Raw genomic sequence first — 26,174 nt, 5'->3', positions numbered from 1 at the left:
TTGAGTGGCATTCTTACTTTCATAAACTGAAAGTGTGGCCAGGCGTGGTGGTTCACGCCTGTAATCCCAGCACTTTGGGAGGCCGAGGTGGGTGGATCACTTGAGGTCAGGAGTTTGAGACCAGCCTGGCCACATGGTGAAACCCCGTCTCTACTAAAAATACAAAAACATTAGCTGGGCATGGTGGTGGGCGCCTGTAATCCCAGCTACTCGGGAGGCTGAGGCAGGAGAATCACTTGAACTCAGGAGGCAGGGGCTGCAGTGAGCCGAGATCAAGTCATTGCACTCCAGCCTGGGCAACAAAGGCAAAACTCTGTCTAAAAAAAAAAAAAAAAGAAGAAGAAGAAGAAAGAAAGTGTACACACAGAAAAAGTGCACAAATCATGAGTATATATACCATGACTTTTCCACAAAGTCTACAGACCCATGTAATCAGCACCCAGATCAGAAAACAGACCCTTTCCAGCTTCCCAGAAGCCCTTCTCCAGCCACTACAACCATCTTACCTGGAATAACCAGTATCTTTACTTCTTACATAAGATTATTTCCTTGTATTTGTGAATGTCATATAATAGAATCATATAGTATGTACTCTTTTATTTATTTTTGAGAACTGGCTTCTTTTTGATCAGTCTTATTTCTGAAATACAGTAGGAAAAACATCCCCAGGAGGAACAACACTGAATGACTTTATGATTTAAGAATCAACACTAAATAAGCAATTTCACCACTTTAGATATTTAAGGTTTTTATGAGGAAGAAGAGCTACAGTTAAGTCCTCACTTATTGTCATTCATAGGTTCTTGGAAACTTCAACTTTAAGTGAAATGATGTACATAATTTTGTTCAATGTCGTTTTGTTATAATGTTGATAAGGGAAAAAATGAGTTTTGTTATATGTCATTTCACTTAAAGTTACAGTTTCCAAGAACCTTTGGATGACATTAGGTGAGGACTTAATGCAGAGGGGAAAAAAAGGTGGGGTCTGTTTTGGTTCGAAGTTACTGAGTGCTGTCTCATCTGATCAGCCTGCTAGAATCACCATCATCTTAGCAGCTAATGCTCACTGGGCACTTGCTAGAGGCCAGGTGCCTAAGTTCTCTGCACGTGCTGCGGCATTTCATCCTCAAAAATAAAAAAAAAATCTTTATTTTTACAGATAAGGAAACTGGGGCTCTGCATCATTTGCCGGTGGTGATACAGCTAATAAACGAGCAGGGTTTGTACCTGGGCCTCCGACTCCTGAGTGAGCCCTCTGAGCACCACACTCTACTGCCTCCCAACTAACAGCTCTCACATAGGGAAGTTCACAACTGCAGGCCCCGTACTCAGTGCTTTACATGTGGGATTTCACTCGTTCCCCATAGCAACCCTGCGTCATTGGTACTACTGATATTCCCATTCAAGCAGGATAGAATTGAGGCTCAGAAAGATTAAAACACTGGCTTAAGGTTACATGGCTGTCTATTGATAGAGCACAATTTAAACCATTTGTGATTCTCTTGCCCATCTCTTAATCACTAAGCTGTATTGTCAGCATATTGGAAGTTCCTGTCAGTCAAGTTGGAAAGGAACATGTGAGGAGATTTTTGAGGCCTCTTACGAGTTAGCCAGGTTCAAACTAATGCCAACATTAGAAAAGATTTTATTATGACAAACATACAAAGCATTTGTGAGAAACATAAAATAAATGAACCCTAAGAGTTAAAAGGAGACGCAGGAAGAGGTGGTGTGGCAGAGACAGGGTGCAGCTCAGCTCCCTGACTGGGTGAGCCTGGCATCACTACCCATTCTTCCTCTCCCTCGGCCATCACATGGGAGACCCTTTGTTAGGGAGCAGGTGCACTTGAGTTGGTCAGACCAGGGTTTGCTCCTGGCACCACCACCTAACCACTGTGTGAGTTGGGCATGAGACTTGACTGCTCTGTACCTCATTTACCCCCTCTGTTAGATGGGGACAGTAAAAATACCCCACCTTTTAGGTAGTTAAGTAGTACATGTAAAGCACTTAACACAGTGACTAACACACAGCAGACACCTATAAAAGGCAGCCATGATGATGATGATGATGATGATGATAAAGATGATGTATTAATAGTATGTTGCTTACTATGACACTTTTCCTACTCCGGTTTAAGTCAAAACAGAAATTTAGCACATAATTAGAACAAATTAATCCCAAATATGAGTTGAAAGTTCCAAATTATATGACGAAGATCCAAATATACCTTCTGAGACATTAAAAAGCTTCCTGAATAAAGGCCTGAATGAATAAGCAATGAGCTAGCTGAGTAAGAACAGGCAGGTGGCACCGTCACAAAGCAGTTCTAAGGAGAGCAGGCAAGAGAATTACAGAATGAAAAGAATTATGGAACTTCACCGAAGTCAATCAGTTTGAAAAGAGTCTCAAGTTAGTTCTATTTCTAATCTTCTGCTTCATAAAAAAGAAGACAAGACAGAGCACTCAAGTGGGAAAAAGGATGTACTTCAAATTTCATTGTTTAAACATTTTCTCAGAAAACAAATTACTTTTAGTCATTCAGGTCACATAAAAGTTGTATGTTGTTTCTTTCCCCATTTCTACACCGACTGCTGACACGACAAGCCAGCTCATCACCTGCTCACACACTTACCTAGCTGTACATCGGTTGTGAATCGCAGTCTGTGGATCATGCTGACTTTGAATGACTTGTAATGGTGGCTGCTAAGCATATCCTGTACTGTGGCTATGTCAATTTGCGAATCCTCCTCAAAAACCCCGTCTGCCCTTGAACCTGGGGAGGAAAAGGCAGTTTAACACATAAAGATACATGAGGCTTGGCAAATGGTGTCTGCTTAAAATGCTTTGGGATAAATTAAAATAATATGGGCTATTTAATTTGGAGAAGAAAAGGCTGAGCGATGACTTAATAATGCCATTCCAGTAAACAGAGAATGGTAACATATTAATCATTCAACAATTAATTCCACAAACACTATGGCAGGTCCTTGGCTGGGCAGCAGGGATACAAGGATAAAAAAATTCCTGCTTGCTCTTGGCAGGAAGCTCAGTCCACAAGAGTGAGTCAAAAGCACAAGAGCATGGGTGGTGTTAGCAGTGTCACGGGTCTTGTTTTTTTTCTAAATGTGATTTTCCTAATCACAAAAGTAATCCACATTCCTTGAAGAATCTCTGTCCTTTCCAAGATTCCCAAAACGTCTTCTTTACTGCCTCTCACCCTGCGCCCCACAGCCTCCATGTGGGATTTCACTCGTTCCCCATAGCAACCCTGAGCCATTGGTACTGATATTCCCATTCATGCAGGATAGAATTGAGGCTCAGAAAGATTAAGACACTTGCTTAAGGTTACATGGCTGTCTATTGATAGACATAGCTGTCTACTGACAGAGCCCCCACTGGCTCAGGGGGCACCTGCTAGTGCTTGAGTGTGAGAGTCTCATCACTGGCCTCCTGGTCACCAGGCTCTTCCTCTGCAGTCCAGCCGCCACAGGCTTTCTGATCCATTTTTCTAAAGGTTGGATCATTCATTCATTCACCAAATGCTCAGAGAGCACCCTGTGCATGCTAAGTACTCTGATATGTGACACTGGAGACAGATAAGAAGCCTGGTGCTCAAAAATCTTCCCTGGCTCCACGGCCTCCTGAATGAAGAACACTTTTTTAGCCAGGCAATCAGGGCAGCCCATAATGTGCCTGAAACATACTAATATTCTTCTCACTTCTCACACATGCCTTCTCTCAGCCCTCTCAAACCCCTCAGACTGCACAGTGCTTCAGGCTTTTATAATTCTGGGCCTTTGCTCATGTGCTGCCCTTGGCCTAGAACAACCCTCTCATCCTCACCCAGACCTGTTGAAATCCCTCCACCCCTCCCTAGGCTAGCTCAAACTCTACCTCTCCTGTGAAATCTTTTCTGATGGTTCTTCTGGAAGTGAATTCCATAAAAGTTGGCTTATACTGGACCCTGGAGCCCGACAGCTGTGGCCGCAACTCCTAGCTCTGCCTCTAATTTGCTGTATGATCTTGGGCAAGTGACTTTATCTCTCTGAATTTCAGTTTTTGCCATTCACATCAAAATTTAGGTAAAGAATACGTATGCTTCATAAGAGCAGTGACTATTTTTCTTCTAGTGTCAGGGTGGATTATATTCAGCCGTGTGCTAGAATTGCTTAGTGGTTGCTCTGTCCTAATCTGGAAGCTTTGTGAAGGTCAGGAAAGTTTCTTACTCATTTTTATATCTTCTGCAAGCAGTAAAGGCAACTGGTATGCTCTCACTAAATTTTGCTAGATAAATAATAGCTAGTATACATGAGTGCTTACCATGTGCCAGGCTTGGTGTTAAGCATTTCACACGTTACTGCATTGAAGGTCTTATAATTTTCCATATTACAGATGAGAACTCTGAGGCTTTGGGAGGCTGTCACATGCCAAGGTTACACTAAGCAAAGTTAAACTATCTCTCAGTCCCTGGACTTTGAAATGTGGACTTCTGCAGATGCAGCTGTTGGTGCCATCACCAGTGCAGGGGGTAGAATGGGTTGGGAGGGGAGGAGCCTGTCTCGCAGAGGCTGACCACAGTAGGGTGCTCTAGGCCTCGTGTTGAGCACTCAAGAGACAGTTCCACAGGGAAACCTAGGGAGAACTCTAGGGGGAATGGAAAACTCTAGATTTGGGTATAAAACTGGAAAATTTTGTAACAAACTGGTAGCCTGACAATGATATGCTTTTCCTTCCCACAGTTACTGCTTACGGGGCAAGTATTTTAAGTCAAAGTTGGTGTCTGATGCTTTCACAGTGAACTCATTTATTAGGAAATTTGTGTTCTATTTGCAAACACTACAGTAATTCCCAACCTGGACCATCCCAGCACCCACAATAGTACTTTCCTTCAGTAAGGACATGACCTCGCCCTTCACTGAGTGCCTCTGGCAGAATCCCATCTCAGAGCCTCTTGCACATGCTGTCCTCTCTGCCCAGGTCACCCTTCTCCCCATCTCACTCTCTCCCGGCCCCTCCCTGTTTTCCCCCTGAAGAGCAGAGCACCAGTGACACTCCAGGGAAGCCTTCCCTGGCCGCAAGCCCCTGGCACTAGTTTGGCTCCTTCTGTCCCTGTATCCTGCATTTTTCTTCAGAACAGTTATCACAGGGAGTAATTGCCTGTCTCTGCCATTAGACTATAACCCCAAGAACACAGGGACTGCTTTCTCACCACTGCAACTCAGACACTGCCAGTGCTACCACTCAGAGGATAAAGCAGAGCTCAATAAACATGTACTGAATGAATACCAGGTGCCATGTCCACAGGAAGGTGAGGGTCAAAGAGACAGAGTGACTTAACCAACATTGCACCTCCAGGACACTGCAGAGCTTCACTCCACATCTGCACTGGGTAGCCCCTTTCCTTTCTTTGCAGTGCCTATGATTTTGGACAGAGATGCCATGATCCTGATTACCACTCTCTCCTGGGTAATACTGAGGCTGGTTAGGATTTGGAGTTTCAAATAATCATTCACTTTTTCCAGTCTTCATTTTTACTGAAACATAACTGCCAAAACATGTTTTATTTCTATTTTAGAACTTCTTATACATGAGAATTGCAGAGAATTTTGGTAAAATATTAAAATCATTTAATGTTTTAAAAATCATTTCAAGTCATCTTTTCTGAGAAAATGCTATTATTAGATACAACTTAGCTCTGAGCTCAAGAACTTCTGTTTGCTTTACTAATTAGTGTTTTCTAAATATTGCAGGTATTTGATTTGGAAAGAGGTAACAGCTCATTATGCTAAAATGCCAATTACTAAAAAAAAAAAAAAAAAAACCCACACTTAAGATTTTTACATTTTATGATGTTGGATTAAAACCAATTTAAAAATTACTATAACGTGACATATAATTTTTTACTGAGCAATTTCAATGCCAGCTGCTAATAAAGCATCTTAGCTATAAATGATAATTCAGATGCTTTTAGATAAAGTGGTGCATAAATATGGCTGGAAATTGATTTAGCTTCTTACAGAAGCTACTGAAGAATGACATATTTTGTTTAATACACCAGCTAATGTAGTCCTAAAAGCTCAAACAAGTGCCAGTTTTCACTCCTAAATTTGCTGTGGGAGATTAATGAAAACTTTATATTTTGCTGAAATGTTAATAATGGGCAGATGAGATGATAGGATTTTAGTAGAGGTCTTAAAGCTATGAAATAACCAGCAAGGCTTGTCAATATCCTTGTATTAATTTTGTACAAGACTTACATAGCTGGAGCTGGCTCAACACACTAATGCTTCTTGCATTGACCTTCTACTCTCTGATAGTGTAAATTCATATCCCATTTGAGGATTTAAGTCCCCCCGATACCTGGGGGAGTTCTGAGCCTTGCCCCAACTGACAAGGGGCATGTCTGTGTTTATGATCAGAAGGATAACAGCACCTGAGGGAGTACAGAAGGAATAGTCCTGTACTCGCCTCCAATTCACACTGCTCACTCTAAAGCAGGTTATCTGATGAATGGGATCAACTTCTGGTTTTGGAGTTCCAGTGTTATTTCTTTCTTTCTTTCTTTTGAGACAGAGTTTTGCTCTTGTTGCCCAGGCTGGAGTGCAATGGGGAGATCTTGGCTCACTGCAACCTCTACCTCCCAGGTTCAAGCAATTCTCCTGCCTCAGCCTCCCAAGTAGCTGACGCCTGGCTAATTTTTTGTATTTTTAGCAGAGATGGGATTTTGCCTTGTTGGCCAGGCTGGTCTCGAACTCCTGACCTCAGGTTATACACCCGCCTCGGCCTCCCAAAGTGCTGGGATTACAGGCGTGAGCCACCATGCCCAGCCTCCAGTGTCATTTCTCAAAGTAGGCTCAGGAGTACCACTTGTTGGAGGGGTCATGTCTATTGTATATGCAATGGTGCAACCACTTCTCTGCCCATGCCAGGAGTATGCTAGACGGTGGAGGACACTGGTGAGGATAGAGCAGGGTTCCTGATCTTCAGGAGCTTACAAATTAGCTATAGGCCAGAAAATAGTACAAGGCAGAAAGAAGTGCCTAATAAATGGTGCCTGCAATAGACACTTTATCTAAAGACAAATACCTGAAGCAAAGCATTCATTATTCCAAAAGCATATTTTTTGGACCAGAAAAGTTCTATGACTTTGCATGTATACGTTTACTGTTTGTATCTTTCCGGAAAGGAGTGAACCCAACCACACATGAAAGATGAAAGATGCTTGATATTGTACCATCTGCATATTAAAATTACTCTACTACAACCTTCACATTAAAAAGTCCACTTCCGTTCAAGAGAAGACATTTTTAGCAACTCAAAGAGAAAAGCAGAGAGAACTAGAACATCTTAAAAATAAACATACTGAAAAAACAAAAACTACTCCCTGTTAATTTAACTGAAATATAACCCATTGGTATTTTGTTAAATTAGCAATTAAAAAGGTCACAAGCAATTAAATGAAACAAAAGCCACACTGTGTTCATCTACATTAATGCTGAACTGGGTCTCCTCGTGAATGACAAGATAAATTGTTATGGTGCCTTCAAAGACTTCACAATGTATTTTGTCAAAGTCGGGAGTGTTAATGTCTCTATATGCCATGGATTACCATAATGTATTGTGTCAAAACGCTCAAGCTGCAATAACTCAAAGATGTATTGTGATAGATCAAATTTTGGGGTGGGGCCTAATAGTGACTTGAGCACCACAGCTCAAATGGACTGACAACAAGGCTCCAGAAGAATGACAATCACAATGTAGGAAGGTATGGAGGACAAGCAGAAAACCCAGGAGGAGAAGCAGCTTAAGTCTCGGGAGTACAAAATCAGGAAAGGGGAACTGAGGAATGAGGCCTCGCACCTGTCTTCAGTGAAGAATGGCAAAAAGGGGCCATGGCAGGCAAAGGGAAGCAGAGAGGAGTTGAGGAAGGAGGCAGGTGGAGTCTAGGGCCTGCAGCCAAGAAAGAAAGAGAAGGTGCTGGGAGGCAGCCTTGGGGATTAATAACATTAGAAAGAACATGGAATATAAGAGTACAGAGATAGAGATTCAAACTGTCACTCAAAGTGTCAAGACTGGGTCAAAACCTTGCCCAGGGTTCCACTGTTAGGAAAGGTGAAACCAGGACAGATCTGTTGGACTCTGGAGTCCACGTGCCTTCTCCTTTCCCTTCCCTCAAGTGGTTAAAGGCTGCTCCTGCCCTGCCTACCTCACCACGCTCCTACAGCAACAGCACTGTAATAGACTGTTGAGTCGAATAACTGTAAATTCTAAATTAGTGGTTCTCAAAGTGCACACTGGGACCTATGGTGGTGGTGGTGGTGGGGAATTCCCAAGTCCCCTTCAGGGTCCATAATTGCAATACTATTTTTATAACAACAGCAAGACATGACTTACTTTTTTCATGTCCATTCTCTTACAAGTGCACAAAGAAATAAAAAGCTTGGCTGGGCGCAGTAGCTCACGCCTGTAATCCCACCATTTTGGGAGGCCAAGGCGGGTGGATCACCTGAGGTCAAGAGTTCGAGACCAGCCTGACCAACATGGTGAAACCCCATTTCTACTAAAAATACAAAATCAGCTGGGTATGGTGGCACACGCCTGTAATCTCAGCTACTTGGGAGACCGAGGCAGGAAAATCGCTTACACCCGGGAGGCAGAGGTTGCAGTGAACCAAGATTGCGCCACTGCACTCCAGCCTGGGCAACAAGAACGAAACTCTGTCTCAAAAAACAAAACAAAACAAACCAACAAAAAAACAACAACAAAATAGAAACTATCATTTGAGTTTTGGTATAGTAACAAAAATTAATACCCACAATTATCTGAAAAGGCTATTGAAATATTCTTCCCTTTTTCAACACCATATCTGTGTCAGGCCAAATTTTCTTCACATACTTTAACCAAAGCAATGTATTGCAGCGGACTGAATGCAGAGGCAGATATGAAAATCCAGGTGTCTTCTATAAGCCCAAACATTACAGAAATTTGCAATACGATAAAATAATGACACTCTTCTCATTAAAAATTTTAGGCCTGGCTAGGTGCAGTGGCTCACATCTGTAATCCCAGCACTTTGGGAGGCCAAGGTGGGCGGACCACTTGAGGTCAGGAATTTGAGACCACCCTGGCCAACATGGTGAAACCTCGTCTCTATAAAAATACAAAAAATTAGCTGAGGATGGCGGGGCATGCCTGTAATCTCAGCTACTCTGGAGGCTGAGGCAGGAGAATCGCTTGAAGCCAGCAGGCGGAGGCTGAAGTGAGAGCTGAGATTACACCACTGCACTCCAGCCTGGGCGACAGAGCAAGACTCCGTCTCAAAAAAAAAAAAAAAAAAAATTTAGGCCAGGTGCGGTGGCTTATGAATATAATCCCAGCACTTTGGGAGGCTGAGGTGGGTGGATTGCTTGAGTCTAGGAGTTTGAGACCACCCTGTGCAACACGGCAAAACTCTGACTCTACAAAAAATACAAAAATTAGCTGGGTTTGGTGGCTCATGCCTGTACTCCCAGCTACTGAGGATGAGGTGGGATGATCACTTGAGCCCAGGAGGTTGAGGCTACAGTGAGCTGTGATCACGCCACTGCACTCTAGCCTGGGTAACAGAGTGAGACCCTGTCTCAAAAAAAATTTTTTTAAAGAAATTATAGTTACTTTTCATAAAATTTGTCATTTGGGCCAGGCATGGTGGCTCACCCCTGTAATCCCGGCACTTTTGGAGGCCAAGGCAGGTGAATTACTTGAGTCCAGGAGTTTAAAACCAGCCTGGGCAACATGGCAAAACCCCATCTCTACAAAAAATACAAAAAAAAAGCAGCCAGGCTTAGTGGTGTGCTCCGATAGGCCCAGCTACTGGGGAAGCTGAGGTGGGAGGATCGCTTGAGCCCAGGAGGTGGAGGTTGCAGTGAGCTGTGATTGTACTACTGCATTCTAGCCTTGTGACAGAGACCCTATCTCAAAAAAACAAACAAACAAAAAAACCCAAAAAACATAAAACTGTCATTAACATTAATGAAATTGCTGTTTTTCAATAAATATTTTAAAATTAATCAATTTTTAATAGATGTAACTCAATAAACAAAAGCATGGCCAGGTGCAGTGCCTCACACCTGTAATACCAGCAGTTTGGGAAGCCAAAGCGGGAGCACTGTTTGAGGCCAGGAGTTCAAGAGCAGCCTGAGCAACATAGTGAGACTTTATCTCTACTGAAAGTTAAAAAAAAAAAAAAAAAAAAAGTCAGCTGGGCATGGTGGTGCACACCTGTAGTCCCAGCTGCTCGGGAGGTAGAGATGAGAGGATCACTTGAGCCCAGGAGTTTGAGGCTACAGTGAGCTGATTTGCCACTGCACTCCATCCTGGGCGAGACCTGGCGACAGGGCAACACCTCGCCTCAAAATAACAAAACAAAACAAAACAAAACAAAAGCTCTTTGGGTCTTCAATAACTTTTAAGAGTGTAAAGAGGTCCTAAGACCAAAAAGTTTGAGAATTGCTGACTTTATTGGTTATAATGCCATGTTTTCATTGCCCCTGATATCTATTTGGACAATAACAATGGGAAACGAAAGTGCAGTTATAGCTGTGTATATGTGTTATAATCTGACAACAAACACAGCTGCAAAGCCTGTACACACATAAAAGCAATAGGTTTACTTTTAGGTGATCAGACCAAGGCTAATTATAAATACTGTTTTATAGTTTTAAAAGTGTTTCATAGATGTGATTTAATTGGAACTGAGGGAGACACTTAGAGTTATATGACTTTATTTCAAACAAACAGGACTAATCATTAATCATAGCTCAGATGAACTCACCGTATATTACTGGAAGATTCCTTGTACTCATAGATACAAACTGCATGGGACTTTAACATTCATTTTATGGTTCAAAGAGTCTTACACCAAGTCTAAAAGGCCCCAATCTAGTTATAAATTAAAGCAATTCAGTGTCTCTTCTCTAAAAAGATCTATGCCAACTCTAGAACTCAATTGGAAGATCAATGGCCTCTGTTACATCCTCACCTTTGTCCATAGCACAATCCTGTTGACTGTTTCTTCTAGACTAGCAGTTACTTAGCTCCAGCCATATGCCAGGTGCTGTGCTAGTGCTTCCGGAATTTAGGGGGATGGCAGTGTTCCCAGATGATGAAAGGAGGACAGGCAATCCATGGAGGAATAGGAAAAAACATAAAGTCCACAAAGCATGAGGACCTACACAGGGAACACCAAGTGTTTGCCTTTGGCACAGTGTGTGAAGCGGAATGGTGGAAAAGAAAATGGTGGGGGTGGGAGTAGTTCTTCAAAAGTGGAGCAGTATCTAGCTCAGCACCTGGCACACAATTAAGTAAAATAGTACAAGTGACTGACAATGAGAAGTATGTAAACCCTTCTCTGCTCCACTCTATCTTGAAGTCTTATTGCTACTCCCCACGCAGAAGCCCTGCTTCAGCTAAACTGGACTCTGCTCAGGTTCTACCACTTGGTCAGAATGTCCTTTATGCTCTAAAATTTATATGCTTCAAGGTCTAGTCCAAATGGAACCTCCCCTGTCTCTCTCCTAAAGCATTATAGCCCTTTATTGAAGGTTCTTCTGGTAAGTATCTTACATGGTAAGTATTTGCACTCCCCTCTGGACAAGGAGCCTGAGGGCAGGAACATCCCATTCTACAAAGCACATGGTCACACAGTAGATGTTCAATAAATGCTGCTGATGGAACAAGTGAAGTGTGATGCAACACAGGTTAACCATTAACAGCACCTGAGGTTTGTACACCACCCCTTGTATTTACCTTGGCTAACAGCACCTAACATATCTTTCCTCGTTTTCCATTCAGACTCCCCAACAGACTAGGTTTGTCAAGGACAGGGGTTCTGCCTCAACAACCGTGACGGCGGCTAACACACACTAAGTGCTTAACGCATGCCAGCACGATGCTCAGCATTTTAAAGACGTCATCTCATTCCATTTTTCCCAATGCCTCTTTAAGTTGGATATTATCCTCTTTTTACAGGTGAGAAAAATGAGACTCAGAATGTCATTCTGCTACAGTAGTCATACGAACAGTACAAGCTGGAGCTAGGAACTGAACGCAGGTCTAATTCCAAAATTGCACCTTTAACCACCACACAACCTCCGTGAGTAAAAATGTTCCTCAGATGGGCTGGAAATGCATGACTCCATGGGCTGTAATGGTATCTAAGGAGAACACAGTCACGCCTGGCCATGCCAGAGCAAAGGAATCAGGGATAAAACCTAACTCTCCACTCCCTCGGTAAGACTTAAAGCTGGATGCATAAGTGAGTCACGGAGAAAACTCTTCCTTAGCGCTCTGCATCCATCACATTTTTTTTTCCAGAGGCCTTTTAAGTCCCCAAAGCCCCATAAGCCCAAAACTTCTCTTCTATTAAACACTTCCCTTTGGCTACTAGTTATTTTTGCTGGTCTCTAAAAAACAATCAATAGGTGATATACTAAAACACACACACACGTAGATGCCCCCCGCCTGCCCACCGCTCTGCAGTAATCTCTTTAAAGCCATCGGGATCACGCAGTAGGATATACCCTTCACTAGAATCTGCCATGCTACCACCGGGGTAGGGATCTTTGCTGTCAGTGCTTAATTGATTAAACTCTTGGAGCCAGAGCCAGCCAGGCTGGAGGACTTTCCACATGGAGATTTCAGACCCCCTTCAATAAATCAAGGTAATCTTGTTTTATGAGGTAGTCAGAAAGAAACAGTTTCAGGTTTGTAGAATTTCGAAAAAGAGCAGATCATGGAAGCGGGGCCTACGAGGCTCTGCATCTTAGACCCTTGCTATCCCTCAGTCTCATCTTTCAGCACACTCTCCCTCATTCCATTCCATTTGTTCATTCCTAAACACCCCAAGCTCCTTCTCATCTCAAAGCCTTCAGATGAGCAGTCCCTTGGCCTGGAACATTCTTCTCTTACTCATTATTGGACTAACTCCTTTTTCTTCTTACTCAAGCCTCTCTTATTCTTCTCACCTGCTCTGGTCCCCTGCTATGCACTCTTTTCTACCCTTCACAGCACTGATCACAATTGTGTGCTCTATAATGTGGGGCTAAGTCTCAGCACAGTGGCTGGCCCAGAGGAGGGCTCAATCAATGTTTGGGGAATGCATGAACAAATATGTGCCCAAAGTGAATCCAATACCCTTTACAGGATGAAGCATGACCACTTAAGGGTCTGGACCAATGGTTCATTACGGGTTTGCTTGGAAGTTAGATTAGCGACAGAATTCTCATTATTTCCTCTTTCTCCAATATGTCTTTGTCCATGTTCAAAGCCCAGGAAAAGTAATGGGGTCTTCTCAGGAGCATGGCATTTTTGACAATTTACATGGCAAAATATCTAAGAACTGTAACATCTGATCAACACCAAGGTGTCCTTTTCCCTGAGTCGAGAGTCAGAGGATGAGGGCACATCCGCTGGAAGAATCCCACCTCCCATTCAGAGTCACTGCAGAAATGTCACCTGATGCATTACCAAACCATTAGTCAGGACCTGCAGGGCGAATTCTGGGGCCAGGAGCCTATCAGAGGGATGCAAATCTCCATGCCCTCACTTAGAGCCCAGACAGGGTTTGTGGCTCATCAAACATGCTTCCTTACTGCTCTAATGTACCAGTGTATCGCTTAATGAAAGTTCTTAATTGTAATTCAATTAATTACATACACAGAGTCCCCAATTACATTTTCCAATAAGACATTGGCTGTGGTACAGGTCTAAATGCACTTAAACCAATTTTAATATATTAAGACCAATTTCCCTTGAATACTAATTACTACCTAATGATAAAACGGAAAGGGGGGAACTTTTAGAGAAAGAAGAGAGTGAAAAATGCAAATCATGTGGAAGTTCTCAGCCCACACAGCACAATTCAGACACTCATTACTGAAAAGTAGCTGTGGACAAGGCACAAGTTTGCTTCAAGACAGGTCAGCACAGCTTTTTGCCCCAGGTGTCAGCTACCCTTGGTGCTGGCCAATGCCCAAAGGGGCCTGTGGGAAGTCTAAGGGGCTAGAGGGAAAGAAAACAGGAATCACAGGGAGGGAAAGGGTCACCACACACATGCTCAGACAAGCTATAGTGTCTGTGACAGTTGGTTGGCCTCTGAGTCTCAGGCAGACACACTCAGTAATGGTGAACGCTTGTATAGTGCACTGCAGTTCACTATGGGCTTTTACTGTACACAATCTCACTGACTTGTTTCAATGGTTTAAGCCTCACAACAGCTTTACAGGGTAGGGACTACCATCACATTTTGCAGCAGGGGAAATGAGGCCCACAAAGGAGGAGCACTTGTACAAGGTTACACAGTGGTGCCAAATATCCTGCCTTTATAGTGCGAATCAGTCCACATTAACCAGAGAGGAAGACAAGGACTCACAGATATGTGGCGAATAATGTTTCTGTTTCATTTAAATTCTAATAGCGTGCAGCAAACAGGGAGCTATTATGCAATATCGACTTGGATAAAAATCCTCACCCTACAGAAAATTCCTTACAGTGAACACCTCCCCGCTAAAGCCAGACAGGTTAACTGGCTTTCAGCAATAACAACCTAAAATATGTAAAACGAACATCACAAGTCATTTTCATTTGTAAATAAGAGTTTATTTGCATGATCAGATTTTCTTGTGTATTTGAAGAATGCTGTTGTGGTATAATAAAGGAGGTGCTTAAGTCACATGATAGAAATTGGGGAGATCAGTAATTTGTAACTGAAGGAGGCAGAGCCTCCAGAAGCAGCGTGGAACCACCAGGGAGTCTCCAGAGCTGGCACAGAGCACACGCAGGAGGAAGAATCAGCCCGTTATAAATAAGCATCACAAAGAGGGTCGGAAGCACACCAGGATAAAGCTGACTTTCATCCTCTTTCTACAGCTGCTTCTTCTCTCTCTCTGTTTCTATTTTGTAGTGGTGGTGGTAGTCCAACAAAGAAACCCCTACACTTAAAGACGCTTATTCAAACCCAAGTTCTCCTTAAAAGCCATCTTGTACTTGGTCCAGTGAGAAGCCTGGAGATGTGAGGGGCTCAGGAGGCTCACTCTATCAGGGGGAAAGAGCCGGGCCTGGCCACAGACACCAGGATGCAGAGGGGACTCAGACTGGGTTCCTCTCCAGTGTGAGGGGTGGTCACAGTCTAGTGTGGGACTTGGTAAATCCATTCAGGGGAATCAGTGACCAGAGAGGAGTAAAGGTAGGAACTGTAACGAGCCCGTGGAGGGGCAGCCAGGTAATCTGGGCAGCTCCTAGGAGTTGCCTCCTCTCCTGGGGCCTCAGGGGGAAAGTTAAGAAGGTAAATGAGGGCTCTCAGACTAAGACCTCTGGATGTTCTTCCCTCCCATAGTCCACCCTCCTGGGTGACTACCCACCTGGTGAGTTGAGGCCCTTCCTCAGTATAACCTTAAAATTAGGAAACGAGAATTTCATTAAGTGCTGAAATAATGGATGATCTTAAACATTCTGTGAATCTCCTTCAAAAGGAAAGATCAAAGGAAGCTGAATTAATGTTTACAGAGCAACTGAAGTCTCTCTCTGCACCAACTTCTATTTAGGAAATACAATAATTAGATTCAGCTCTTTCACCAGACTTAATGAATAAAAGACAGTTTTCCAGGCCTCTCATTATTGTTCATGTGATATTAGCAAATCACTTCACCCCTCAGTTTCCTCTTCTATAAAACAAGGATGATGACTACATGGCCTAAAATGTTGTTATAATAAGAGCACTTATATCTCATTCAATTCTCACCAAATCCTTGTGAAATAGATTCATTCACCTCCATTTACACATGAAATCAGAGATGACATAATTTGTCCACTGTCACAGGCTGCAAGTGGTTCACCCAAGGTCTGCCTGATTCTAATGACTGTGCTTTAAGCACTGTGAATGACAGACTAGTCAGGGATAAAACAGAAAGATGGTGTCTGACACTTTGTTAGTATTCCATAAAGCCAGTTTAATTTCAGGCTTATATTGGCCCTGATGATGGGAAATTCCACTTTCTCTCTTAAAGCTGTGGAAAGAATAAGTTGGTTCAAGCGGCACCTTTCTTCTAAGGACCTGCATGGACTACCTCCACATGGTTGGTGGGAAAGGTCACTGGCAACATTTGGCAGACAAGGGAATTGCGGCTCAGTTTGGTGCCAGGATGTATATAGAAGCTTGGACAAGAATGGAAGTCTTGTCATGTTACATCCTCCCCATAATGTACTTGGGCTTCCTTCTGGTATGATTCCAGCTTCTAGCAGGCAGTTGGCTGAAGGATGTAGTAGATTATCCGACAAGAATCCAAACTGGAAAGCTCAAGGACTTTGGCTTGTCATTTTCTTATTTAGGCCAAGATCCAAGCACAAATGTTAGCTCTCAGTACCTAGGCAGAAACTCTTGTCATATCTGCTTCATCTGTAAGCTTCTCTCTCATAGCATATAAAGACAATTGTAATAGCCATTCTTAGGACTGAAAATTCAGGTTGTTTTATCAACAATCTCAGGGTCGACTCTGGAATCAGACATCTGACTTAAAATTTTGGTCTTATCACTTACTGGCTGGATAACTTTGAGCAAGTGACAACCTCTCTTCACAATGAGAACAATATCTTGTAGGGTAGCCATGAAAATTGAAAGATAAAGCATTTGCAAAATGTCTAGCACAATGCCTTACAATAGTAGGCCCAAATACGTAATTTTTAAAAACACCCTTTTCTGCAGGACTAGGTATGATGGAAAGAAAAATAAATAAATAAAAAAGAAATAATAAAAAAACATTCATTGACGTGGTTGATATAAAATATTATGCCACATCCCTCCTTGAAAGAAAAACTGAAAGGCTTCTATCCACCCTTATGGCAAACAGACTTCTCAAACAAATGGTTTTATTTATAAAGCGTATACCCATTCTGGGACACCAAAAAATATTTGCTGGGAGGTACCCTGCTTCTAAGTTCTCTGGTCCTAGGACACAGACTTACAGACCTGCCCCCTCCCCACTCTCCTTCCCTTTCCATTCTGGGTCACCCCCCTCTAGCCAACATACATCTCCTCGAGGGCTCTGCCAGGTCTATGACTCCAAACCTCGACACCTGTGCCCCATCTGCTCTACCAGCCACAGAATGCTGCTTTTCCATTATTTATTAATTACAGTTAACATTTATTGAGTACTTATTATGTGCTGTTCTACGAGCTGTATGATTATTAGAGCTTACTGAATCCTATCAATCTTATGAGGGCAGATAAACTACCCAAGAAAGGTTAAGTAAATGGCCCAAGGTCACACAGCTAGTAAGTGGCAAGGCCAGGATGTGAACTGAGACAGTCTGGCTTGACAGCACATTCTCTTTAAGGACTGCATAATACATGATCAGAATTTAGTCCACATCTACAATGGCTTTAAGGATAGGGAGGCTGTTCTAATCAAACATAGTAACAGAAATGAAAATAATTCTGCTTTTGGAATGTTTTTCTTTGCCTCAATCCACCTTCTTAATAGGCAGCTAGTGGAAAACAATGTAATTCTTAGTTGGAATTCCTACTTAAAAAATCCTTTTAAAAGCCTTTAAAATAATAAATTGTTTTCATAATTTACTTCCATTTTACAAAGACTAGTTATGATTCCGTTGATTGTGATCTTTGTAAGTGCTGGTAGGGCTTCATTTATTAACACAGTGATTTTGACTCAGAGCGTCAAAAAGTGATGGCAAGTATCTTGCAAATCCTTTAAGATGAGGATGCTGAGGCTCAGAGAGATCACATAACTGAATTAAGACCATGTTCGTGTTCGGAAGTAGAGTGGGAACTAGAGCCCAGATTTCAAGGCTTTATTCACCAACCCTCACAGCTTCTCTTTCCTAATATTAGAAAACTGGGCCTATCTTTTTTCAGAAAAACTAATTTGCGGCTGGGTTTAGTGGTTCACTCCTGTAATCCCAGTATTATGGGAGGCAGAAGCAAGCCTGGGCAACATAGCAAGACACCATCTCTACAAAAAGAAAATTTAAAAAAACTAGCCAGGTGTGGTGGTGTGTGCCTGTAATCATGGCTACCTGGGAGGCTTAGGTGGGAGAACTGCTTGAGCCAGGGAGGTCAAGGCTGCAGTGAGCTGTGATCTCACCACTGCACTCCAGCCTGGGTGACAGAATGAGACTCTGTCTCAAAGACAAACAAAAAAATTAATTTGAAAGCACAATATACTGTGGAATACTGCATAGTAGTTAAAAAGAAATTGGAGAATTTATATGTGGAACAATATGAGTATTAATGTGGAAGAATCTCTATAATATATTGTTAAAATGATAAAAATGCAGAACACTAATGTTTGTTATCATTTGTGTTTTTATTTTTATTTTTTGAGATGGAGTCTTGCTCTGCGGCCCAGGCTGGAGTCTCACTCTGTCACCCAGGATGGAGTGCAGTGGCGTGATCTTGGCTCACTGCAAGCTCCGCCTCCCAGGTTCACGCCATTCTCCTGCCTCAGCCTCCCGAGTAGCTGGGACTACAGGTGCCTGCCACCACCCCTGGCTTTTTTTTTTTTTTGTATTTTTAGTAGAGATGGGGTTTCACCGTGTTAGCCAGGATGGTCTCGATCTCCTGACCTCGTGATCCACCCACCTTGGCCTCCCAAAGTGCTGGGATTACAGGCATGAGCCACCACGCCGGCCCCCATTTGTGTTTTTAAAAAAGGGAGGAATACAAATGTGTATGTATAGGTATGAGTGTGCTTGTGTGTACACACACCTATGATACATACATGCATATACAAAATGTGCTTGCATATGCATAGATGATCCCTGGAAAGATATGGAAGAAACCAGGAACAATTATTGTCTCTGGAAGGGGAATTAGGGGATGGAAGAAGAGAGACTTCATTTTCACTACAGACACTTTAGTTACCTGAAATTTTTTTTACATGTATAAGTATTACATATCCAAGAAATTTACCAAGATTCTAATAAACACCACTTTATTTGTATAATGAGGAATCAACATTTTGAAACAGAATCCACTATAAAGTTCCTACCTATGAATTAGTTCCTCAAGTATGTTTAAGATGACAGACTTTAAAGAATGAAAAAAAATGACAGGGGCGGAGGGATTGTTCATTTCTACGGGGTAAAAATTCCGATAAGCAAGTCACATAGGAGTGTATTGGTGTAACTTTTCCTTTGGCTCACTATGGTATGGTACTAGATATGGTATGAAATTTCAAATGTCACAGGATTGTTACACTAAGACATCGTCTCACTATACGATCTTTATCTATGTAGACTTGCCCTTATTTCTTGTTTGCTTTTCCTTCTTAGAAAGTCATGCATGCTCACCTTAGAAACTCTGGAACGAACAAATATAAACACGAAGGAAAATGAATTACCCAGAATCTTGTCAACCAGAGACAACCACTATTAACATTTTCTTTCCAGTTTTACTTTTTGTTTGTTTTTACATAGTTGGGATTCATCTATGTGTCTTGACATTTTTTCCCTTAACATTACATCACAGTTAAACCAAATGTGCACTGCTAGAATAAACCCAACTTCGTAATGTTATATTGTTCTTTCAATATAATGTTAGATTCACTTTATTAATATTTTGTTTAGGATTTTTGCATCTATATTTTTAAGACTGGCCTGAAAATTTTCTGTCTTGTATGGTCTTTACTGAGTTTGGTACCAAGATTATGATAGCCTCTTAAAACAAATTGGAGGTTATAACCTTTTTCTATTCTCTGTGACAGTGGATATAGGATTGGAGTTATTTTTTTCTTAAGTTTTTGGTAGAAACTAGCCAGTGAAGTCATGTGGGTTTGGATTTTCTTTGTAGGAAGGTTCCTAATTACTAATTAGCTTTTCAAAATATTTATGAGAATATTCAGGTTTTCTATTTCTTCCTGTGTCAATTTTGTTGTCTTTTTCTATAAATTTGTTCATCTATAATTTTAATATTTTTGGTATAAATTTTTTCAAAATAATCTTGTATTTATTTACAAGACAGGATCTTAATGTTTAATGACAGGATCTACAGTGTACCTCCTTTTCATTCCTACTACTATCTGTGTTTCTCTTCCTTGTTTTAGTCCATTTCATCGGAGGTGTATCGATTTTGTTAGCCTTTTCAAAGAACCAACTCTTGATTCTGATGTTTCTGAATTTCTATTTCATTAATTTCTATTCTTCTCTTTATTGCTTCTTTTATTCGTTTCAGGTTTCTTTTTCTATTTTTCAATTTCTTGAGCTGAATGCTTAGCTCATTACTATTCAGCCTTTCTTCTTTTTTTTTTTTTTTTTTTTTGTTTGAGACAGAGTCTCACTCTGTTGCCCAGGCTGGAGTGTAGTGGCATGATCTCAGCTCACTGCAACCTCCACCTCCCAGGTTCAAGCAATCCTCCTGCCTCAGCCCCCCTAGTAGCTGGGATTACAGGCACTTACCACCATGCCTGGCTAATTTTTAAATTTTTAGTAGAGATGGGGTTTCACCATTGTGGCCAGGCTGGTCTCGAACTCCTGACCTCAGGTGATCCACCGGCTCGGCCTCCCAAAGTGCTGGGATTACAGGCGTGAGCCACCGTGCCCTGCCCAGCCTTTCTTCTTTTGTGATATTTGAATTAGAGGGCTGTAAAACTTCCTTCAAATACTATTTTAGTTATATCCTCAAATTTTAATGTCAAATTTTCATTATCTTTCAGTCAAAATATTTTCTAATTTCTATTATTATTTCTTTATTAAACCATGGGTTCAGAAACCTGTTTCTCAATTTCCAAACATATGCAGATCTTCTAGTTGTCTTGTTTTTTCCTAGCCTAATTTCACTGTGATCAGAGGATGTATCACATATGATTTCAATCTTTTGATATGTAAGATTTACTTTATTGCTTAGTATATGGTCAATATTGGTAAATATTCACGTGTGATTTTAAGAAATACGTATCTGCAGTTGTAGGGTAAAATATTCTCTGTACCGCCTGTCCATGAGGTTAAGTTTAACTGTTGTTTTAAGTTTTCTCTATTATACATTTTTTAAAAATGTATTTGCTGTTTCAATTACTGAGAGTTAAAACCTCTCTCCATGATTGGAGACCTGCATATTTTTCTTAGTAATTCTTCAGTTTTGTATTATATATTTTGAGGCATATAGGTTTAGAACTGTTAAATCTTCCAAGTAAACTGAACCTTTCATCATTATGAAGTAATGGTTTTTATATCTAAAAATGTATTCTGCCTCATGTTAATATGGCTACACCAGATTTCAGTTGCTATTTGCATAGAACATCTTTCTCCATCCTTTTACTTCAAACTTTCAGTACCCTTGTTTTAGTATTTGAGAAAAACCCATCCTAACCATCTTACAGACGACAACAACTACTACTACTAAAGCCTTTAGTTCATTTACTGATATATCTGGGTTTAAATCTATGATCCCACTACATGTTTTCTATTTAACCTCCTTTTGGGCTTTCTACCCCTGGCAAACCCTGGACTTCTTTTGTCTCCTTTCCTCTAAAGGCTATCCACAACCCAGCTCAACCTTTAGGCTGCACTGCCAGACAGGCAGATAATGTCCGGGCAAAAGCGCTCGTAGGCGTTGATCTGTTTCAACCTTTTCCCAGACACGGCCATTGATTCTTTTCTATCTTGTGCTCTTTGATGACTTTAGGATGACCATTTGTTTAATCAGCTTTTTAAGTTACCTTCAGTGGAAGAGTTGGTTCAAATTACTTAGTCTGCCTTTACTAGAAAGGTAAAACCCTGCATAATTTTCCAATATAGGGATATAAGTTATCTGATTGCTCTTCCAATGTTAAATATTAGAAATAATGTTGTTAAAACACCGTACATAAATCTTTCTTGCATTTTAGATCCTTTTCTCTTTAAGATAATTTCTTTTTTCTTTCTTTCTTTTTTTTTGAGACGGAATCTCACTCTGTCGCCCAGGCTGGAGTGCAGTGGCACGATCTGAGCTCACTGCAACCTCTGCCTCTCAGGCCCAAGTGATTCTCGTGCCTCAGCCTCCTGAGTAGCTGGGATTATAGGCACCCGCCACCACGCTCGGCTATTTTTTTTTTTTGTATTTTTGGTAGAGACGGGGGTTTGCCATGTTGGCCAGGCTGGTCTCGAACTCCTGACCTCAGGTAATCCACTCACCTCAGCCTCCCAAAGTGCTGGGATTACAGGCAAGAGCCACCCTGCCCAGCCTCCTTAAGATAATTTCCAAAAACAGATTTACTGGAGAAAACATTTTTAGATCTTTCGATATTTACAGCTATATTATACTGTTATACCACAGACCCCAATGTTTGATTATGCCTATTTCTCTATATTCTCTCCAGCAATGAGGACTCCCTTTGAAACACCTGGCTTATTTGATATGTGGCTCTAAAATGTTTGTATTTTACAATGTTGATAAGGATAAATATTTTCACAAATGTTTACTACTCATTTGATTTTTTTGGACCATTTGGGAATCAGTGATTTTTATTTCCATGTGTATTCACAAAAGGTACTTATAACTGGTTGCAGACTGTGGGGACAGTAACCTTCTGCTTTTGAGAATTTGCTGCCAAATGCCAAAAGCATATTTCACCTTCCTGGTGAATTTTGTGCATGCTCTGCGGAAGAGGCTGTCTGGGGCCCTAGTCAAAGAGTAGCATCCTAGGCCGGTGTGGTGGTTCACGCCTGTAATCCCAGCACTTTGGGAGGCCAAGGTGGATGGATCACTTGAGGCCAGGAGTTCAAGACCAGTCTGGCCAACATAGCAAAACTCCATCTCTACTAAAAATAAAAAATAAAAATAAAAATAAAAATTAGCCAGGGGTGGTGGTGCATGCCTGTAATCCCAGTTACTTGGGAGGCTGACACATCAGAATTGCTTGAACCCAGAAAATGTAGTTTGCAGTGAGCCTAGATCACACTACCGAACTCCAGCCTGGGTGACAGAGCAAGACTCTGTCTCAAAAAAAACCCAAAACCAAACCAAAACCAAAACCAAAACCATCCAAAGAGTAGCAGCCTGATCTTGTTTAGAGGGTCAGTGGCATGAGTAAAGATCTACCATTCATTCACTCATTCAATCTATATTTACTGAGATCCTGTAGCACATAGTCTACAGCAGATCTATATGAAGGGCAACTTGGTATGGGCCAGGGTCATCCTCACAGACCTGATAATCTAGCAGGGAAGAGAGATATTAAACAATCACTGAGAAAAGTATGTAATTCTAAATACAGGCTGGCTGCAGTGGCTCACATCTATAATCCCAACATTTTGGGAAGCCAAGGTAGAACGATTGCTTGAGACCCAAGAGTTTGAACCACCGGGCGCGGTGGCTCACGCCTGTAATCCCAGCACTTTGGGAGGCTGAGGCGGGCGGATCACCACATCAGGAGATAGAGACCATAGAGACGGTGAAACCCCGTCTCTACTAAAAGTACAAAAAATTAGCCAGACATGGCAGCATGTGCCTATAGTCCCAGCTACTCGGGAGGCTGAGGCAGGAGAATCGCTTGAACCTGGGAGGTGGAGGTTGCAGTGAGCTGAGATTGCACCACTGCACTCCAGCCTGGGTGACAGAGCGAGACTCCGTCTCAAAAAAAAAAAAAAAAAAAAAAAAAGAGTTTGAGACCAGCCTGGCTAATGCAGCAAGACCCCATCTCTAAAAAATAATAAATAAATGAATAGATAGAAACACATGCGATGGAGAAAAAGTAGTATGTGGTATGGCAGAATATAACGAGGGACTCAAACGAGAGGTGGATCAGGTTTAAGCAATGGGGGACAGGAAGATCCTGGTGGCCTTTCTGAAGACAGGACATTTAAACTGAGACAAAGAATGAGAAAGAGTTATTAACCAGAATGGGGGAAGGAGCATTCCAGGTGGAAGAAATAGCCTGTGTAAAAGCCTCGAAGCAGGAATGACTACAGACAGTCTGCTGCTGCAAGCGCAGTCTCACACATCACTTGCCCTTGTGTCAGTGGGAGTATGGAGGAGAGGATGGCAAAATGCACAATTTGGAAACTCTGAAGAGAGAATGAACAAAGTTAACAAGTTTTGAAGTTCTCAACATAGCATAAGGAATCACTACACTGCCTCCTGCTAGAATATGCAAATGGTTAAAATTTTCTAAAACCTGATGTCTGAATAGTGATACTGACAGGGCCAGTTGCTTTATATACAAAATAGCCTTTACTTCAGAAAAGGCCTCATGTTTCTAAGCTGTTTCCAGGGATGCTCCCAACTTAGGAAGACACAGTTTAACAGGAAAATATTAATCACAGAGTGCTAAACAGGATGCAGCCTCTCTACCAAAAAGCACAAAATCAATCATTTCACTTTGGGATATACTTTGGCACGAAGACTGCAGTCTGCCTTGGAAAACAGTCACTTCAAATCTGCCTAGGGAAACCAGACCAGTGAGCGTTTCCAAACACATGACTTCTAAGCAAGTTTGCAACGGACAAAGCGGGCATGGAGCGAGGCGGCCAACGTACTGTTCTCGCGGACCAGGCAGAACTCCCATGCGCTCTGGCTCTCCAAAGTGCTGTCCAGGTCAACGGCGACATTGGGCTCGCTCTGCTTCTCCAGGCGGTACTGAGGGCCTGGAAGATCAAAGGGGCAGGAGGAGGGGAGGAAGTCTGAAACAGCGAATTTAACATTTAAAAAACACCACATACTGGTGAAAAGCTGATAAAGCCTTAGTAAAGTGTTAAAGTCTGTCTTGAGGGTCTAGCTATCCAGGATGGAAGTTTGGGGTTTCTTTTGCATAAGGCTTCACATTCTTCACTGTTCTATTATCAAGTCTGTTTCCACTCAGTTCCCCCCGAAACCAAGTAAGAGGTAAATGGCCTTTGAGTCAGAGTGACTACACCACTTCTCAGATATGAGCAGGTCACCTACCCTCTCTGAACCTCCGTTTCCTAATATGTAATGTAGGAATAGTTATACCTTGAAAGATTGTTGTAAGGATCAGAGGTGATGTAGGAAAAATGCTTATTAGAAATGTACCTGCCTCACAGGAGGCAAAGGTATTTATTAATAATTATGTAACAATAAATTACAATCAGGAATAAGATATGTGTAGAACTCTAATATAATAACAGTCCAAAAAATTCAAAACAAATTGTAAACAGGTAAGCTTAAATAAATAAAGCTCAGATGACCTGGCATTCATATGTGGAAAAAGTTTTTAAATTAAAAAAAATCTCAGATTTCTGAGTTATGATGATGAAAAGACAGTGGCTACCGATTCACATTTTTGTTGAAACATTTATGAAAACACGAGACACAGGTTCAATAGTACTGGAAGCCAGGAATACTAGCTACCCTGCATCACATAGAGGGTTCTTCTGGCAGACCTTAATAAAACACTGCAGCATTTTATACATTTATTCATGTATTTCTTTGTCAACCCAAATGACAATCTTGTTCTTCTCAGATAACACCTAACGGGTCCAATGATCAGATTCAAAAGACTGCTCCTGTGATCTGTTAATGGTTATTGAAAGGATTAGAGGCATAAGAAACTGTCTTATTATTTTGACTCTGAAAGGCGTGTTTGGTCAGACAGAAGGAGAGGTGAGAGATCTGAGGGAAGCATCAGAGGCCGTGCAGGGCTCCCAGGCGGAACACGTATTTTTAGATATGTTCTTCAGCTGTTGTCAACTTGTGGATTAATCACATCTAGTGTTTCTCTATCATCAGCATGAGGCATTTCACTCATTTCCAGTCATTCTCCTTCCCATGTTCTATGTTCAGCTGTAGCACCGTAGAGATTCATTTCAGTTTCAGGGTATATTTGATCTTTTCTCTAACTGGTATTTCATTAGCACTTCTGCCTATTCTGAATTCTTACATACATTCAGTCCTTTTTACACTACTTAAATAAAGCTTTTAAACCTTTGTAAGTAAACAAATGCTTAAAACATATACAACTATTTAAGCATATAGTCAGAAGCCTACACAGTTCTTTTAAACTCTAATACACTGTATTTATATCAAAAAGGTATTGTGTTTTAAAATTATAGGTAGTAAATTCATTTTTTAAAAAAATTCTAATTTCAAAAGTGTTAAATAAGGCCAGGCATGGGAGCCCCCTTAGCGATTCTCCCAAATCCCAGCACTTCGGGGGGACCAATTGAACCCAGGAGTTCGAGACCAGCC

At 41.6% G+C, this 26,174-nt stretch overlaps 1 protein-coding gene across 7 annotated transcripts in view; it reads right to left on the bottom strand.

Moving 5' to 3' along the window:
- MAPKAP1 (MAPK associated protein 1) overlaps positions 1-26,174 on the bottom strand; it is a 265,297-nt gene that overhangs the window by 41,044 nt on the left and 198,079 nt on the right. For 4 of the 7 annotated variants that reach the window (XM_034929066.3, XM_034929065.3, XM_063594202.1 and 1 more), the window contains 2 exons: positions 24,506-24,613; positions 2,634-2,774 (listed from right to left, as the gene is read on the bottom strand). In XM_034929066.3, coding sequence (XP_034784957.1) covers positions 2,634-2,774; positions 24,506-24,613 — 249 coding nt within the window. The remainder of the gene's footprint in view (positions 1-2,633; positions 2,775-24,505; positions 24,614-26,174) is intronic. The other 3 variants (XM_003808040.6, XM_063594204.1, XM_034929063.3) reach the window with 2 other exon arrangements.

This window comes from Pan paniscus, chromosome 11, assembly GCF_029289425.2.
Source record: "Pan paniscus chromosome 11, NHGRI_mPanPan1-v2.0_pri, whole genome shotgun sequence".
Classification (NCBI taxonomy): domain Eukaryota; kingdom Metazoa; phylum Chordata; class Mammalia; order Primates; family Hominidae; genus Pan; species Pan paniscus.
This window is presented reverse-complemented; position numbering and strand designations above follow the sequence as displayed.